We start from the raw sequence: 18615 nt of genomic DNA on the forward strand, positions 1-18615 counted from the left end.
CTACAGTTGCTTCCAAATCCACCGCCTCAATTTTGGGATGATTCGTTGTCTATTCAGGTATTCCACAGATGCAGGTACATCAAGTTGATTGTAGAGATTTAATCCGCTGCTCCTGAGGCTGCTGGGAGAAATTTCCCTTTCTCTTCTTTGTTCACACAGCTCCTAGGGCTCAGCTTTGGATTTGGCCCCGCCTCTGTAGGCAGTTCGCCTGAGGGCATCTGTTCTTTGCCCAGCCAGGATGGGGTTAAAGGAGCAGCTGATTCGGGGGCTCTGGCTCACTCAGGCGGTGGGGAGGGAGGGGTATGGAATGCGGGGTGAGCCTGCGGTGGCAGAGGCTGACATGACGTTGCAATAGCCTGAGGCATGCTGTGTGTTCTCCTGGGGAAGTTTTCTCTGGATCACCAGACCCTGGCAGTGGCGGGCTGCACAGGCTCCCGGGGTGGTGTGGATAGTGACCTGTGCTTGCACACAGGCCTCTTGGTGGCTGCAGTAGCAGCCTTAGCGTTTCATGACTGTCGCTGGTGTCCACGCTGATAGCCGCGGCTTGCACCTGTCGACAATGTTCTTTTTTCAATCTACTTTGGTACCGCTCAACCATTCTGTTCAAGATGTGTATGCACTCACTTATACACAGTAAACCATGGTATAAATTCAAATACTTTTCAGGAGCAATTTGATAGATATATTTAGAAACTAAAAAATGTTCATAAAACTTGAGAATAGTTCTATTCCTAGGAATTAATCCCAGGGAAATCATCACAGATGCCCCCAAATGCATGAACAAATGGATAGTCATCATAATGTTATTTATCACAGTAAAAAAAAATTAGAATTGACCCATAATGTCTGAATCTGGAAGAATGGCTATATAAATTATGCTACAACCACACAACTGCATGCTAAGTGGTCATTTTTTAAATCGAGATTTTGAGACATGGCATTGAAATGTTCATGAAATATTGTTATATTTTTAAAAAACAGAATTTCACAGACATACAAAGTCATTTATATAGTGAATATATGAAGCCATTTAAAAAATATATAGATATGAATTTATGTGTATATGTAAGCTAAAAATGGGACAGTATACTATTTATTCACTGTATGCTATATATGCGTATACTAAATATACAAACGATTTCCAAACTGGCATAACACAATACATAATTTAAGTGTCTACCTCCGGATGGTAGAATTACATGTAACCTCTAATTCATACTTTAACTGTATCCATATTTTTAATTTTCAAGAATGAACATATTTTACACATAAAAAAAGTACGATTTTAGGGCTTCCCTGGTGGCGCAGTGGTTGAAAGTCCGCCTGCCGATACAGGGGACACGGGTTCGTGCCCTGGTCCGGGAAGATCCCACATGCCGCGGAACGGCTGGGCCCGCTGAGCCTGCGCGTCCGGAGCCTGTGCTCCGCAACGGGAGAGGTCACAACAGTGAGAGGCCCGCGTACCGCAAAAAGAAAAAAAGGACGATTTTAGAAAGACACAATTACATGCAATGTGATTACCAATAGAGATCAATTGTCCCAGCTTTGCAAGAAATCAAGTTCATTATTTTATAGTGAAATTTCATATGAAAAGCCAAGATGGTAAAACTACACATGCAAACATAATGGCGAATAAAAGTTAAAAGCAGAATAGACTGATGTAGAATTTCTTGAACGATACATCCCATTTCATGTAGGTTCTATTACCTCCCAGCTGTCTGGCTCCAAGAATTCCTTTTTTTCTGTAGCTTTCAAAAACTCTTCTAGAGTCACCAATCGGTCTTTGTTAGTATCAACCTGATTAAAGGAAAGTGTACATGTAAAATAAAATAACTCTTTCACATTATTTAGATACTAGAAATTCTTCTAATAGATGCTACTACATAAATATACAGGAATTAGGGCTAGCCTAACATCCAGAGAAACTGAGGGAAAAAATCAAAACAGGACACTCAACATTATCCTAGAATCAGAGAATAGATAACTTTTTCTTCTATATAATTCAAATTTGAAAATAACTGATACCCCCAAAGATCACCAAGTTTGAGTCTGCTGATATGACTGGGTAGACTAGTATTGTTTTCCTTACTCACCACACCTCCTTTCAAAGCCAAGTGCTTGGGCAAGAAAAATAATCTTTCCAGAAAGAAGACTGTTTTAGCCAAGAGTAAAGGAGTTTAAGTTAAAATGCTCTCAACAATGTTTTCCTAAAAACAAACAACTAACTAAATCAAAGCTAAAGTTGACAACCTTTCCAAACCCTGTTTAATGGCTCTTATAGACTATGGCAAATTCAGTTACAAAAGTGAACTCTATGATGGCCAAAGAAATTCATTTGTTACTTGGAAGCCAGCACTCAACAAAAATCCCAATTTACCATAAAGAGCTCAAATGACAGGTGAAAATCACTGAAGCAAAACAGTGGGCTTGGGGAATTCCCTGGTGGTCCAGTGGTTAGGACTCTGTGCTTTCACTGCCAAGGGCCCTGGTTCGATCCCTGGTCAGGGAACTAAGATCCCAAAAGCTGATCCCACAAGCCACGTGGTGCAGCCAAAAACAAATAAACAAACAAAACAAAACAACAAAAAAGTGGGCTTAAGTTACCCTGCCTATGATAGCTATTTCAGAGTTTTCAGCTTAGTAATGTGAACAAGAAATAAATACTTGTTGTTATAAACCATTAAGGTATTGAGTTTTTTAATTTCTTAGCAAAAACGAATACAGCATTTACAATATCAAATAATGGACTACATTATTTTTTACTTCTAAAAGAATGCTTTACAGCATTCTTTTATATGCAGCAGCATCTTAATATTTTAAAATATTTTAAAGCAGTTACAAAATAATTTTATTTACACTAAGGGAACCTACTGACTGTTCTGGATCAAAAATGCAAAATCCAATTAAATATTATATATATTTATTTTCCATTTTACAATAAGATTTATTGCAAGAACTTGAAAACTCCACAGAATTAACAGATAAACTTTTCAAACATACCTCATTCATTACATGTTCCCTCATTCTAAGCCTTTCTTCCTCCATTTCTACCATATCATCCTCTTCATTTTTGGGGTCATATACTTTCTCCAACTAAAAAGAAAAATTTTAAACCAACATAAAAGAAAGGAAGATAATAGAAGGGAAAAAGACAGAGCAAAACCACTGAATACTTAATGAACTCATTTACCTCTTTAGTAAATAGGGCTTCTAATTCTTGTTCATCTAGGAAGCCATCACTATTGACATCTAAAGTTTAAAAGTTACAAATGCAAAAACTGATTTTAATGCCTTAGAAAACTGATAGTTAAAATACAACTAATTACTAATGGTTTGCAAAAGTATTACTTAACACGAAGCATCAACATGCTACAGAAAAAGGTATCCTTCTTTTTTATGAAGCCTCAGATCAGTCCAACTGATAACAATTCACTACTTATTCATAATTCATCATAGTTATTTAGAAAAATATATATATTAACCAAAATATAAAGTGAAGCAATATGCTATAAGGCTAAAAGTAAATTTTAATATTACAGCATAAAGTCCATTAGATATAACCTAGCTAGTCACAGAAATGCCTTCATTTTACAGAGAAACTTGTAATAAGTCATAAAATGACTCAAAAGTAAAAGCAAGTATAAAGACATAGCTACTGGCCTAAAATATTTTATACTGCAGACCAGCAATAAAGACTGCTATACTACCCTAGAGGAAAACTCTAAATGTTTACTATCAATAGGACTCGATTAGCAAACCTTGGCAGAAGTCAATTAGGAGTAAAGCATCTATAATTTTTTAAACAAAAGATATAAATATTAATATTGTATCAAATCTGTTACCATGTAATTTGAAAAATGTCTTGGGGTCAAAGTCATTAGGATCCAATCCATCAGTCTCTTCCCACACTTCTTTTAGTTGATCTTTGCTTCCCTGTGAATCAATTTAAAAAAAAACACTCAAGACAAACTATAATCTATGTATATAGGCTCAAAATAAAATATAAAATTGAAAAACTTTGCAGAATTAAGAATCAAGATTTTAAGTGCTAATAACTTATAAAATTCTACTATCTGGCACAAAGAAGTATCTTCATCTAACTATGGTTTTACAAAGTCATAATCCTTACTGGATGATTAACTTTGGGATGACTTTCATGCTTTCTCTTCATTTCCTCAAATTTAGATTCTTCTTCTTTTCTCTTTTCTTCATTCAGTGTTTTTAAGTATTCTCTCCTTTCATGTTCCTTCATCATTTCATATTTTTTAAATTCTTCATGTCGAGCTTTATCATAGTGTTCTAGATCACTTGTAGCCTATAATGCAATTTTTAAATTAAATAAGATGTGCTTGAAAAATATAAATAAAGGCTTTCTTGCATATAGCATACTCTCTAACAGAAGGTAGCATAGGAGGACCAAAACATATTTGACTTCTGTTTTAAATTTTACCCTTCTATTTTGGTCATTATTATTCTCAGAGATGTAGGCATTCAAAGAAACTAAAAGTTCAAAGCTAGCTTCAACTTTAGGAAGTTCCTTATAAGCAAGTAATATATAAATTTATTTTAAAAAGAAGAAAAAGGAAGGGACTGTATCAAATCTGTACAGTATAGAGAACTAGAACAGTTCCTAACGACTTAACTAAATCTAGTAACACCCAGGCTAGAACATCTAATTTGCTAACTTCATACAGTACAACACGAGAGGTCTACAAATTATAATCTAAAATCCCTGAGGCAGGATGTGTTTAAGAATTTTCTAGATTTTAGAAAAGACATATGGCACATATGCCATATCATTTAACACCCCTGAAGAGTTTGTAATCAAACAGATTAGTACTTCCTTATCAAAATCTATAAATACACTAAGTAAGCTAAATAAAACCTATAAATAGCCTTACTATAATTCAAGCCAGGTTTCCATTTTTATAGTATTTTGGATTTTGGAATTGTTGGCAAGGGATTACAGACCTGTATGTCCACATTATTATCTATACTAATAAGGGTTAAGCTATCTCCCTTTAAAGATATTCTAGAGAGTATGTAAAAGTTATACTACCACTTCATGGAATTTACTTGTCAAATTACAAAACCTCAAAGGCACAACAAAGACAACACATTTTGAAATGAGTCTCACCGCTTTGATCAGCATATCTAAATCTGTAGATTCAAACTTCTCAGGATTCAGGTGATTTAGATGATCAAATTGTTTTAGAAGAGCATGGTGGTCTATGCCTGTATCTGAAAGAAAATGAGAAAACTGTAAACAATGAATTATTAGAAGCTAGAAACATTAATATAAATAATACATAAGAATAAGCATTCATATTAATTCTTATAGGATTTTATAAGAAAATTCAAAGTTTTAGATTTAAAAGTTTGTATTTTCTTTTAGAATATCGTACATATTGTTATTCTAGGCAAAGGTAATGCCCTTGAATCTAGAATGGAATACAATTTAATGTGTACACTTTAATGTTATTTCAAGAAAGACTAGTTAGCTATCTTTTACAGTATAATTTACAGTAAAAACTTTTTCATTATTGTAAAAGTACCAAATTTCCTACTTTTAATTAAACTCTAATATACCACCCTCACCAAAGGTCTAAGAAGAATTTCTTTCTTTTTTTTTTTATAAGAATTTTTTTCTTTTTTGGCTGCACCAGGTCTTAACTGCAGCATGTGGGATCTTTTATTTACAGCATGTGGACTTCTTAGTTGAGGCATGCGGATGCTTACTTGCAGCATGTGGGCTTCTTAGTTGTGGCATGCGGACTACTTAGTTGAGGCATGGGGAGTTCTTAGCTGTGGCATGCATGCAGGATCTAGTTTCCCGACCAGGGATCGAACCCGGGCCCCCTACATTGGGAGCACAGAGTCTTACCCACTGGACCACCAGGGAAGTCCTAAGAATAATTTCTAAAAAGAATTGCTCTAAAATTTATATGAAGGAACTATTTGTTTGCTGCTCCAATTAATCCTTTATGGAACAATAAAAATCTAATTCAGTAAATTCAATTGATTATGACTTTTTTTTTTTTTGGCTGCGCAGTACAGCATATGGGATCTTAGTTCCTCCACCAGGGATCAAACCCTCGCCCCCTACACTGGAAGCACAGAGTCTTAACCACTGGACCGCCAGGGAAGTCCCTGATTATGACTGATTTTTAAAGAAACATCAACAGTTTTCTTTGTAAAGAACTTAAAAAAAAAGGGGCTTCCCTGGTGGCGCAGTGGTTGGGAGTCCGCCTGCCGATGCAGGGGACGTGGGTTCGTGCCCTGGTCCGGGAGGATCCCACATGCCGCGGAGCAGCTGGGCCCGTGAGCCATGGCCGCTGAGCCTGCGTGTCCGGAGCCTGTGCTCCGCAACGGGAGAGGCCACAACAGTGAAAGGCCCGCGTACCGCAAAAAAAAAAAAAAAAAAAAAAAAAAAAGCTACAGTGTATTGTAGTTGAATGAGTGAAGCAATTCTGGACGATTTCAGTTGTATTACAGAACTGAGCAAAATATGTACATGTGTTGATTTGTTAGAAGTCAGGGTTCTCACTTAGGAAAAAAGAACATACAAACATGAAAATGATGGAAGGCAGGAAAGAAACTTGGGGAAAGGGATGGGAATTAGTACTAACTGTGTGAACTTATTATTTCTAAACATACATATATAATGTGTACACATATATGCATGTATATTTCACACGTATATGCATGTGTATGAATATATATTTATATATGTGTGCGTGCATGCATATGTGTATAGACATGCATGTATTTCCTATCTCTGTCCTATGGAAGTGTCAAGAAGAAAATATATCCCAGGAGTACTGAGCACACCTAGTGCCATCTCTTGGTCTGTAACATCATTTCACACTAAAATTAAGAACCAGGAATCCTCAGAGAAATGGCTAATTCCAGGGCTAGGGCAGGGTATAAAGTACAAGATGAGCCTGGAACATATTGTTATGCCAGAAAGTAAGAAACAGCTAAATTTAGTTCAACTAAGCTTTCACTGAATTCTCAGTATGGCCCTGTACTAGAAGTTTTACTTATGAAGAAAAGGTCTGTTACAAAACCTAGCCCTAAAGGATACAACCCGTCACTGAAATACATGAAAAGACACTTAGCCTCACTCAAAATAAGAGAAATACATATTAAACCTGCACAATTATACCATCTAACACAGTGGCAAAACTCCTAAAGTTTGATGATACTTATAATTAGCAAGGCTGTGAGAAATTATTGCTGGTGGGAATGGGTATTGATCACCCTCTGTGGAGGTGGCAGTATCTACCAAAATTACAAATACATATATCCTTTGGTTTAACAGTTTCATTGTGGGGAACTTATCCTACAGATAATCTTACATGAATACATAGTGGTATGTGTACAAGAGTGTTCACTAGAAATAACCCAAATATCCATCAACAGGGGTCTGGTAAATAAATTATGGTATACCTATATAATGGAAATCTGCGCAGTTGCTAAAAAAAATGATGGTCTCTATGTACTAATACAGAAAGATTTCCAAAATATATTAGTAAAGGAAAAATACAAGCTACAAACGTGTATTGCATGTATCTTTTGTATAAAAGAGAGGAAAAATAAGAAATTTATTTGTATTTGTTTATATATGAGTAAAGAAACTCAGGAAGGATGGTATTAGGGGGCAGTGGGAACTGATAAAGTACAAAAATATCATGGAACTTTTTGCTATATACTTTCTTACACTTTTTTTTTTCCTTTTTTTTGCGGTACGCGGGCCTCTCACTGTTGGCCTCTCCCATTGCGGAGCGCAGGCTCCGGACGCGCAGGCTTAGCGGCCATGGCTCACGGGCCCAGCCGCTCCGCGGCATGTGGGATCTTCCAGGACTGGGGCACAAACCGGTGTCCCCTGCATCGGCAGGCGGACTCTCAACCACTGTGCCACCAGGGAAGCCCCTTACACTTTGTTTTTTTAAACCATGTGAATGTATTGCCTACTTTAAAAGTTACACACACACCCCACAAAATTAAGATGCTTTAAGCCCTCCTTCAAATTATCAGAAATTTTAATTCATAAATTTTGAATCAATGAGAAAATACTCATAGCTTTTCTAAGCATATAAAACAGTTTACTTTAGATAATGAAATTCAGCCCCTGTCTTGGAATAAAGAAAATGTTGCCAAGATTAAGGGGATGGAAGTTGTCTAAGGGCAAAGAAATCTCAAACCACCTTAGGCCTGGCTTCAAGGATGGAATTACCTTGTGTGTCTGACCAGCTGAAGTAGGATGGTATGAGTTAATTTACCTCTCATTGATATCCTTAGTTTCAGGATAAAGAGTATTTGGTACTTGTTTTCTAAGTCTATTCACCAGCAGAGAGTTTACTGCTCTACACAATTTCTCCAATATGATCCATTGACCAGAGGTACATGTTTAAAATGCAGGAACTTCCCTGGTGGTCCAGTGGGTAAGACTCCATGCTCCCAATGCGGGGGCCCAGGTTTGATTCCCGGTCGGGGAACTAGATCCTGCATGTATGCTACAACTAAGAGTTTGCATGCAGCAACTAAGAGTTTGCATGCAGCAACTAAGAAGCCCGCATGCCGCAACTAAGACCCAGCACAGCCAAAATAAAAATAAATAAATAATAAGTAACTATTTTTAAAAATTAAAAAAATGCAGATTACTCATCCCTAGAATCAGAGTATCTGGAGGTGAGATCCAGTAATCTGCATTTTTAACTAGCTCCCTAAGGTGAGTTTTATGCAATCTGAAGTTTAAGAACTGCTATTCCACCCTTAGTAAGTATTCAGATATTTACTGATGACAATGAACCACCCAGATAACCAACCTATGGGGGCACGTTACAAGGACACAGGAGCCAGCCTGAAGGGTCTACCACTTGCCAAAGCTGGCCCTTGGATTTTGATTCATAATTAGAAAGGCCATTCCAAGACAATAAAGGAATTCACTTATATTGTCAACTGTTGCTTTTATGGTTTTATTTTCTACACTTAAATCTTTGATTTATATAAGCACTTATTCTGATGTATATGAGATATAAACCTAACTGTACCTTTTTCCAAATGGCTATCCAACTCTATTAAGACTACTTATTTTTTTTAATCTTTATCTCACTAATAATGAGATACCACTTTTAATTCAAACTAAATTCCATATGTATTTAATTTTATTCCTGGAATTTCTATTTTGTTCCACTGGTCTTTCTACCTACATGACAAAACCATAGAGTTCTAATGTCTGAGGCTTAGTGATATATTCTAATATCTAATATATCTAGTCCTTCTTCTTTGTTCTTCTTCAGAGGCACATTGCTTTTCTTGCTCATTTCCCTTTTCATATGAACTTTAAAATTAACTTGGCTAGTACCAGGGGAAAAAAGTACATCTTTTTATTTGGATCATGTTAAATTTGTAAATTAACCTAAGAAGAACTGACATGTTCATAATGTTGAGTCTTTGTATCAAAAAGATGTTATGTCTTCCCCTTTTTTCAAGTCTACTTTCGTGTTCTTCAGGAGCATTTTAAAGTTTTTATCTGTAAGTTTTGCACATTTCTTAATAGGTTTATTCTGGGTGTTTTATCTTTGTTGGTATCATAAATGGAGTCTTTTCTTCCATTATATCTCCTAACTGGCTGTTGTTTGTACATATGAAAAACACTGATTTCTGTATATTGTTTACCTTGCTGAATTTTCCTTTTGTATATACTAAGTTTTTCAGACAAGTTCTTTCGGTTTTCCAAGTGAATAATTATATTACCTGCAAATAGAGATGGCTTTATCCCCTACTTTGCAATTATTTTACCTCCAATTTTTTCATTTGTATAATTGCTTTGGCTAGTACCTCCAAAACAATATTAATTAGTAGTGGTGACAGTGAGCATCATTGTTTTGTTTCTGATTTTAGTGAGAAAATATATTTGTGTTTCCCCAATGTGTAGCTGAGTTGGACATATCTGGTCATGTTACAGAAGTATCTATTGATTACTATTTTATTACTTTTTTAAAATTAAGAAGGGGTGTTAATTTTTGTCAAATGCCTTTTCTGAATATATGGAGATGTCATATGAACAATGAGATTACTTTCTTTAAGATATCTTCACATTTCAAAAACTCTGCTTCATAGCTATTTAATCTTCTCATAGTCTAAAATTAAAAGAATATAGAAAGATGAATAGGCAGAGCACAGAGGATTTTTAAGGCAGTGAAATTACTCTGTATGATGCTATAACAGTTGATACATGTCATTATAAATTTGCCTAAACCCATAGAATGTACAACACCAAGAGTGAACTCTAATATAAACTATGGATTTGGGGTAATTATGATGTGTCAGTGTAGGTTCATCAATTGTAACAAATGTACCACACTGTTGGGAGATGTTGGTATTGGGGGAGGCTATGAACATTTGGGGACAGGGGTGTAGGGGAAATCTCTATACCTTACCCTCAATCTTGCTGTGAACCTTATATTGCACTAAAAAAATTGTCTTAATTTTAAAAAAATACAAATTTCAAAGATTTATTCTGATTCATTATTTGTCCTTTGACTTTATAATTTCTCTTGTCACACCAAAAATTTCTTTCTTCTTATATCTATTCATATGATAATTTACAGCATTAGATTTCCTAAAATTAAGTTAATCTCACATTCCTGAAATAAATCCACTTGCTATGACAGAATATTCTTTTAACGTCCAATAATTTTGGCTTTGGCATCAACACATAATAAGAGTGTGGAAGTTTCCTTCTTAATCTATGCTCTGGAATACTTTAAATAGCACTGACAATCTGATCTTTAATGGTTTGGTGGAATTCCCTTTGGCACTATCTGAACCTGGTGTTTCTGTGGAGCTAGCTCTGACGATTGTTCTATTTCATCTATGGAAATTGTTCTAATTAGATTTTCTCTCTCTACTTTCTTTTGGTTTGCTTTGATGTTATTTTTCCTCTTTTAAATCAGTGGCTTAATTCATTATTTTTCATTCTTCCTTTTTACTGATATAATTATTTAAGGCTAATCATTTTGATTTTTGAATGACATGAATATATAACCTATTCAAAAAATTAAATTTTAAAAATTAAGAGAAGGTGGGACTTCCCTGGTGGTCCAATGGGTAAGACCCCATGCTCCCAATGCAGGGGGCCTGGGTTTGATCCCTGGTCAGGGAACTAGATCCCACATACATGCCGCAACTAAGAAGTCCGCATGCCGCAGTGAAGATCCCGAGTGCCGCAACTAAGACCCGGTGCAGCCTAAATAAATAATAAATAAATAATTTTTTTTTTTTTTTTGCGGTCCGCGGGCCTCTCACTGCTGTGGCTTCTCCTGTTGTGGAGCACAGGCTCCGGACGCACAGGCTCAGCGGCCATGGCTCACAGGCCCAGCCGCTCCGCGGCATGTGGGATCTTCCCGGACTGGGGCACGAACCCGTGTCCCCTGCGTCGGCAGGCGGAATCTCAACCACTGCGCCACCAGGGAAGCCCATAAATAAATAAATTTTTTAAAAAATAAGAGAAGCCAAATCAATACTAACATTAAATGTTGACTATAGGAACATGGTCTGTAAACTTACCTTAACAACCAAATATTGGAATTTTCCTGCCTTTTCTTTAGCACTTACCTTGAAGGGAATCCAATTTAGCTTTAATCAGCATTCTTAACCTTGCCACTTCCTGCCTTTTCAGTTCATCAAGTTTTGTCCTCACATGGTGACTTACTAAATCCAGTTCTTTGCTTAGCCTCCCACTCTGTTAACAAAAATAATAAATTAATTTTATCTATTCCACTGCATTTTTAGATAAGACACAATATATTAAAAATAGGGTTATAATAAAGTAGTGATACATTTGACTATTTTAGATAAATTTGACATTACAAACAGCATTTCTTTCAGAAGATATTCAGTTTGTAACTCTAAAATCAAGATGTCTAAAAACCATATAATTTAGAAAAGCATAATTAAAGCACAAAGAAGAAACTCAAAAAGTAACTTAAATGGCAAAATGGTGCAGCCACTTTGGAAAACAATTTTGACAGTTCCTCAAAAAGTTAAACCCACAGTTACCATATGACCCCGCAATTCCATTCCTAGGTATATACCTAAAGAGTTGAAACATATGTTCACATAAAGTCTTTTTTAAAAAATAAATTTATTTATTTATTTATATTTTATTTTTGGCTGCACTGGGTCTTTGTTGCTGCACTCGGGCTTTCTCTAGTTGTGGTGAGTGGGGGTTACTCTTTGTTGCAGTGCGCAAGCTTCTCATTGCGGTGGCTTTTCTTGTTGTGGAGCACGGGCTCTAGGCGCATGGGCTTCAGTAGTTGTGGCACCCAGGCTCAGTAGTTGTGGCTCACTGGCTCCAGAGCACAGGCTCAGTAGTTGTGGCATACTGGCACATCCCGCAGCATGTGGGATCTTCCTGGACCAGGGCTCGAACCCATGTCCCCTGCATTAACAGGAGAATTCTTAACCACTGCGCCACCAGGGAAGTACTCACATAAAGTCTTAAATATGAATGTTCATAGCAGCATTATTCATACGAGCCAAAAAAGTAGACATAACCCAAATGTCCATCAACTGATGAATTGATAAAATATGGAATATCCATACAGTGGAATATTATTCAGCCATTAAAAGGAATGAATACACCGATACATGCTACAACGTGATGAACATTGAAAACATTATGCTAAGTCAAGGAAGCCAGGCACAAAAGGCCAAATTTTGTATGATTCCATTTATATGAAATGTCTAGAATAGGCAAATGCACAGATATAGAAAGTAGATTAATGGTTGCCAGGGGCTGAGGAGAGAAAGGAAAGGGGGGGTGATTGCTTAATGGGTACAGGGTTCCTTCTGGGGGGAAATAAAATTGTTCTAAAATTAGATAGTGGTGATGGTTACATGACTCTGTACATATAATAAAACCACTGAATTGTATACATTAAAGGGGCAAATTTTATGGTATGTGAATTATATTTCAATAAAGTTTTTTTTAAAGTAATGTGGCCTCCTTAAGCTTTAGTCATTCCATATATAAATAACTTTTCAAAATTCATCTTTTTTAGGTTGTCTCCTTTGATTACTTTTTTTCATAGATGAGTAATTCTATACATGTTCCAAAATTTAAGAGACAAAATAGCTAGTGGTTTACCTTCTCTTGTTTAAAAATGCATTTTCAATCAGAAACTGCAAGTCTAACTAGCAATCAGGCACACAGACCCTTCAGGACTGAGTCAAGGGGGAGGAAGGGAAGGAAAAGAAACGCCTCAAGCAAGACCAAGAAAGAATGTTCAGAGAGGGAGAAGGAGAGCTAAGAGAATATGCTGTTATAGAAGCAAAAAGAGTAGTACATTTCAAGGAGAGAATGGTCATTATTATTAGATAAAACAATAGTTCTCAAATGTGGTCCTAAAGTGGAAGCATCAACATCACCTGGGAACTTTAGATATGGAGGCTCTAGACCTACTGAATCAGAAAGTCAGGAGGTGGGGCCCAGAAATCTGTTTTAACAATTTAAAATCTGAGAACCACTGAGATAAAATAAAGGAGTCCAGTAAGAAGAGGAATAAAAGGTGCTCACTAGATCTGGCAATTAAGAAATCACTGACAGGTACTTCCCTAGTGGTCCAGTGGTTAAGACTCCATGCTCCCAGTGCATGGGACCTGGGTTTGATCCCTGGTCAGGAAACTAGGTCCCGCATGCTGCAACTAAAGGTCCCGCATGTCGCAACTAAGACCCGGTGCAGTCAAATAAATAAATATTTTTTTTAATTAAAAAAAAAATAAGGAAGTCAACTGACATCCTTCACAAAAGTACATTCAGGGAAGTGGTGTGGGTGAAGCCATAATCTTCCCAGTTAGCAATGTTTGGTAAGTGAAGAAACAGTATGATTCTCCTTTCAAAATGCTTAGCTGACAACAAAGGACAACTTCTTTTTTTTTTCCAGTTTTTCCTGAGACAGGAATCTTTGCTCAGCTGTTTGTAATGATTCTGTCGGCTTGATTTTTATTGTCTATTTTTACTCAATTTCTTTTTCATTAAACAACTGTTTAACTTACTTCATTTTGTCTCCCCCCACGCAACCCCATAGGGAATAGGAATTGACTGTGAAAGGAGGACAGTTATAAAAGTATTCTCCTATACTGAAGAAGGCAAGCTTGTTGTTTTCTTTTCCCTGATTATCTCTATATAGTAACTCCCATTACCCACATTGTCTGTTAGCCCCCAAATAACGCTCTTAGTCCTAACTGAAGTAAATAAGAGACATTGAAAGTTCTACATTAAATATTATTCATCCCAGGAAATTAGTCCCACAGCTCAAGTGAATTTTTCAAAGAAACACGAGATTATTCTCAAAACAATTCAGGGGACTGTAGATACCATGCTAAGTGAAATAAGTCAGACAGAGAAAGACAAATACCGCATGACATATGTGGAATCTAAAAAAACAGAACAAACAAACCAACTAAACCAAACAAAAAACAGACTCATAGATACAGAGAACAAATTGGTGGTTGCCAGAGTGGAGGGAGTTGGGGGAGGAGTGAAATGCGTGAAGGGGATAAAGAGGTACAAACTTCAAGGTATAAAATAAATAAGTCATGGGGATGTAATGTACAGCATGAGGTCAATAATATTGTATTAACTTTGTATGGTGACAGATGGTTAATAGACTTATTGTGGTGATCATTTCACAATGTATACAAAAGTCAAATCACTATGTTGTACATATGAAACTAATATAATACTGTATGTCAAATATACTTCAATTAAAAAAAGATAATTCAGGGCTTCCCTGGTGGCACAGTGGTTGAGAGTCCGCCTGCCGATGCAGGGGACACGGGTTCGTGCCCCAGTCCTGGAAGATCCCACATGCCGCGGAGTGGCTAGGCCCGTGAGCCATGGTCGCTGAGCCTGCGCGTCCAGAGCCTGTGCTCCGCAACGGGAGAGGCCACAACAGTGAGAGGCCCGCGTACCGCAAAAAAAAAATAAAATAAAATAAAATAAAATAAAGATAATTCAAGGGAATTATTGGCATAAGGCTGTTACCATTCTCCCAGAAAAATTCACAGCCTCCAAGAGGACAGCTGTGAACTAAAAGCCACACACAGGGATTTCCCTGGTGGTGCAGTGGTTAAGAATCCACCTGCCAGTGCAGGGGACACGGGTTTGAGCCCTGGTCTGGGAAGATCCCACATGCCACGGAGCAACTAAGGCCGTGCGCCACAGCTACTGAGCCTGTGCTCTAGAGCCCGTGAGGCATAACTATTGAGCCTGAGTGCCACAACTACTGAAGCCCAAGCGCCTAGAGCCCATGCTCTGCAGCAAGAGAAGCCACCACAATGTAAAGCCCACACATCTCAACGAAGAGCAGCCCCCACTCACGGCAACTAGAGAAAGCCCATGTGCAGCAACAAAGACCCAACACAGCCAAAAATAAATAATAAATAAATTTATTTTAAAAAATAATAATAAAATAAAATAAATAAAAGCCACACACAGGTTCTGATAGTGGCCACAACCTAATGTGGGTCAGACTATCACAGGGGCCCAGACCAGGGACAGAGACTAAAATAAGGATGTTTGATTCAGAAATTTTCCTTCAAAGTTCCAGGTAAGATAACTTTTTACGAAAGTTAAAAACAGATAAACAAAAATAACATAAGCAAACCAATAAAACTATCTTGAGAGTTATAACTGAAAGTTTAAAATTAAATCATTGGAATTTTTTGTTTATTGCTGACTCTAAGATAAACCCAACTAAGTGGATTCATTACCCTTCAAGGGAGGGCTTTAAAAGAATCTCTCACGTCAGATCTTGGTTTTTACTACCTTCTTTCTTTATTGTGAATACGAAGGAGATGTCTAGGGCTAGGATAATGTCAAATAAATAGGGTTCTTAGGACAGAGACAAATAATTAAACCTCCCCTATTGAGATAAGATATGGCCCATTACGTCTTCTATTAATCTGGACCTGATTAAAACACCAGAACTAAACCTGTGCTAAACCTTTGAATAGCTTCCTGCTGCCCTCATATCATGATTCAAGCCCCTTACCATGATGTACAAGGCCCTCTGTCATCTAGCCCATGACTCTTTCCAACCTCATCTTTTGGCCAGTCATGGCCTCCACTTCCCAGGCCAGGTTCCAGCAACAGTTACTCCTTCCAGGTTCCTATATATTCCGGTCTCTGTTCCCTTGTACCTTGGCCTAGCATGTCTCCCAGTCTTTCTCCTTTTCTCAGCCGCATATTTAAGCACAGGCATAATCTCTACCAGGAAGAAAGACTTCCCACCTTCCCCCACTGCTTCCTACTGAAGTAGGTGTCCATCCTCCATATCTCCAAAATGTATTATACGCTCAGTATATATTTATCTTAGTAATCTTTTCCTGGATATTAGTCTCCCTTGAGGGTTCTTTAAGGGCTAAGAATGAGTCTTTGTTTTTTGTTTGTTTAAATTATTTATTTTTTTATTTTTGGTTGAATTGGGTCTTCATTGCTACGTGCGGGCTTTCTCTAGTTGCAGCAAGCGGGGGCTACTCTTCCTTGCAGTGTGCGGGCTTCTCATTGCAGTGGCTTCTCTTGCTGCGGAGGATGGGCTCTAGATGCGTGGGCTTCAGTAGTTGTGGCATGTGGGCTCAGTAGCTGTGGCTCACGGGCTCTAGAGCACAGGCTCAGTAGTTGTGGCAAACGGGCTTAGTTGCTCCGTGGCATGTGGGATCTTCCCAGACCAGGGCTCAAACCTGTGTCCCCTCACTGGCAGGTGGATTCTTAACCACTGTGCCACCAGGGAAGTCCCGAGTCTTATCTTTGTAATCCCAATACTTAGCTCAGTGTCTGGCATGCTCAAGTGTTTGTTAAATAATTATTTAATTACATTTACCTTTATTTCCTCTATGTCTGCTTTCTGGAGCTTTTCTCTGAAATGATTATCTGTTTCCAGCACATCAATCACTTGCTTGAGGTATTCATCATAATAAAGTCCAGTATCCTTCAAATTAAGAAACAAACAGTAACTCTTCTGAAAGTTTTTCCTTTCCTGTATCTAAAGATTTCAATCCTAAAAAAAAAAAAAAAAAAAAAAAACCGTCTAGCAAAATGGCATTGAGACATACCTAGTTTGATAGTTTGGGCAGCCAAAGTTAAAAGCTGTATTTCTCAAATGAAGAGAGTTGTATCAGAACCAATGTCATGTTTTACTCTTACATAAAGGTAGATTTTCTATATGGCTTAGACAATGAATACTTAACCAATATACTAATGGTTTTACCCCCTTGTCACCTGTCTCTCCTCATTGTTATCTGTCTCTTCTCTGAATATAATACGTTTTCTTGGTTGGTCATCTCTACATTGGAAATGTATTATGATTAATTCTTCTATACACTAATATACTAATTAGATACCTATATCTAATATAACTACATTAAAAAAACTTTGCCTGATATTAAAGAACATATGCTTATCCAATACTCTTTTTACTGCTATTTCAGAAATAGTTCCTAAATGTCCAATTTTATAAGTAATAAATTCTTAGCAATATTTTAGTTAAAATTCTTCCCACAAGGTTATCTTTAGCATTCACTTACTGGTGGTTCTATCTTTGCACTGTCCACAGGTTGAGCATTTTCTACTTTTGTCTTGTCTATGTCTATAGGCACAGCTTCAAGAGCAGTAAGTATACATGTAACCAAGAGAAAACAATATTGTAGTAGGATGGTCCTCCACTTCATCTGAAATAAAGGTACAATTATATTAAGGTTCTGAAAAGATGTTTTCAAACTATATATACATGCATTCCCAATGCCACATTAATAATATATTTAATTTCAGGAAGTTTAATTCAACAAAAGAATTCTAGGAAAGGGGTTAAAAATAGATTATAACATCAAAAATAATGCTTAAAATAGATCACTAAAGAAAATCAGGAAAGAAATGCTTTTCAGCTAAAATTAAAATGACAAGTAAACAAAAATTTAAAGTTTAAACTGCTTATATAATATAAGAAAACATTTGGTTAATTATAAAAGCTTCAAATAAAGACGGGAATGAGGGACTCAATTTTTTTTTAAATAAATAGTCCAAGTTTAAGAAAGGGAGAAGAGGGACTTCCCTGGTGGCACAGTGGTTAAGACTCCACGCTCCCAATGCAGGGGGCCCGGGTTTGATCCCTGGTCAAGGAACTAGATCCCACATGCATGCTGCAACTAAAAGTTCACATGCTGCAACTAAGGAGTCCACATGCCGCAACTAAGGAGCTGGCGAGCTGCAACTAGGAGCCCGCCTGCCGCAACTAAGACCTGGCACAACCAAATAAATAAATAAATATTTTTTTTAAAAAAAGAGAAAAGGGAAAACTATTTATTTTTTTCTCTATTAAAATACTAAAGAGCCAAAATTATTTCTGGATATAATATTTAAATTAGCTTCAATCGAATTTTGAAAATAAGTTGCTCTATGAACATAAATTGATTAAAAGAGACAAATAACTGGCTACAAGTATTCTCTTAACCTTCCTAGACATTATTTTATCATAGCCAATAGTCTTATGTTAAAATTCTGTTTGGCCAATAATTTTTCAGATACATAGGTCAATAAAATATCAA

At 36.8% G+C, this 18615-nt stretch overlaps 1 protein-coding gene across 6 annotated transcripts in view; it reads right to left on the reverse strand.

The window, feature by feature from the left end:
- The window catches only part of NUCB2 (nucleobindin 2), a 53724-nt gene that overhangs the window by 18934 nt on the left and 16175 nt on the right, over nt 1–18615 (reverse strand). For all 6 annotated transcript variants that reach the window (XR_016393813.1, XR_002642301.3, XM_022555808.3 and 3 more), the window contains 9 exons: nt 17599–17742; nt 16896–17003; nt 11626–11752; nt 5138–5241; nt 4130–4315; nt 3843–3933; nt 3191–3249; nt 3001–3093; nt 1708–1797 (listed from right to left, as the gene is read on the reverse strand). Coding sequence is in view for 4 of the 6 variants with exons in the window: in XM_022555808.3 (XP_022411516.2) it covers nt 1708–1797; nt 3001–3093; nt 3191–3249; nt 3843–3933; nt 4130–4315; nt 5138–5241; nt 11626–11752; nt 16896–17003; nt 17599–17742 (1002 nt within the window). In the remaining 2 variants the exon portion in view is untranslated. The remainder of the gene's footprint in view (nt 1–1707; nt 1798–3000; nt 3094–3190; nt 3250–3842; nt 3934–4129; nt 4316–5137; nt 5242–11625; nt 11753–16895; nt 17004–17598; nt 17743–18615) is intronic.

Source organism: Delphinapterus leucas, chromosome 7 (genome assembly GCF_059928025.1).
Source record: "Delphinapterus leucas isolate spDelLeu-1000000601 "Yukka" chromosome 7, BTC_Dleu_Yukka2, whole genome shotgun sequence".
Lineage (NCBI taxonomy): Eukaryota > Metazoa > Chordata > Mammalia > Artiodactyla > Monodontidae > Delphinapterus > Delphinapterus leucas.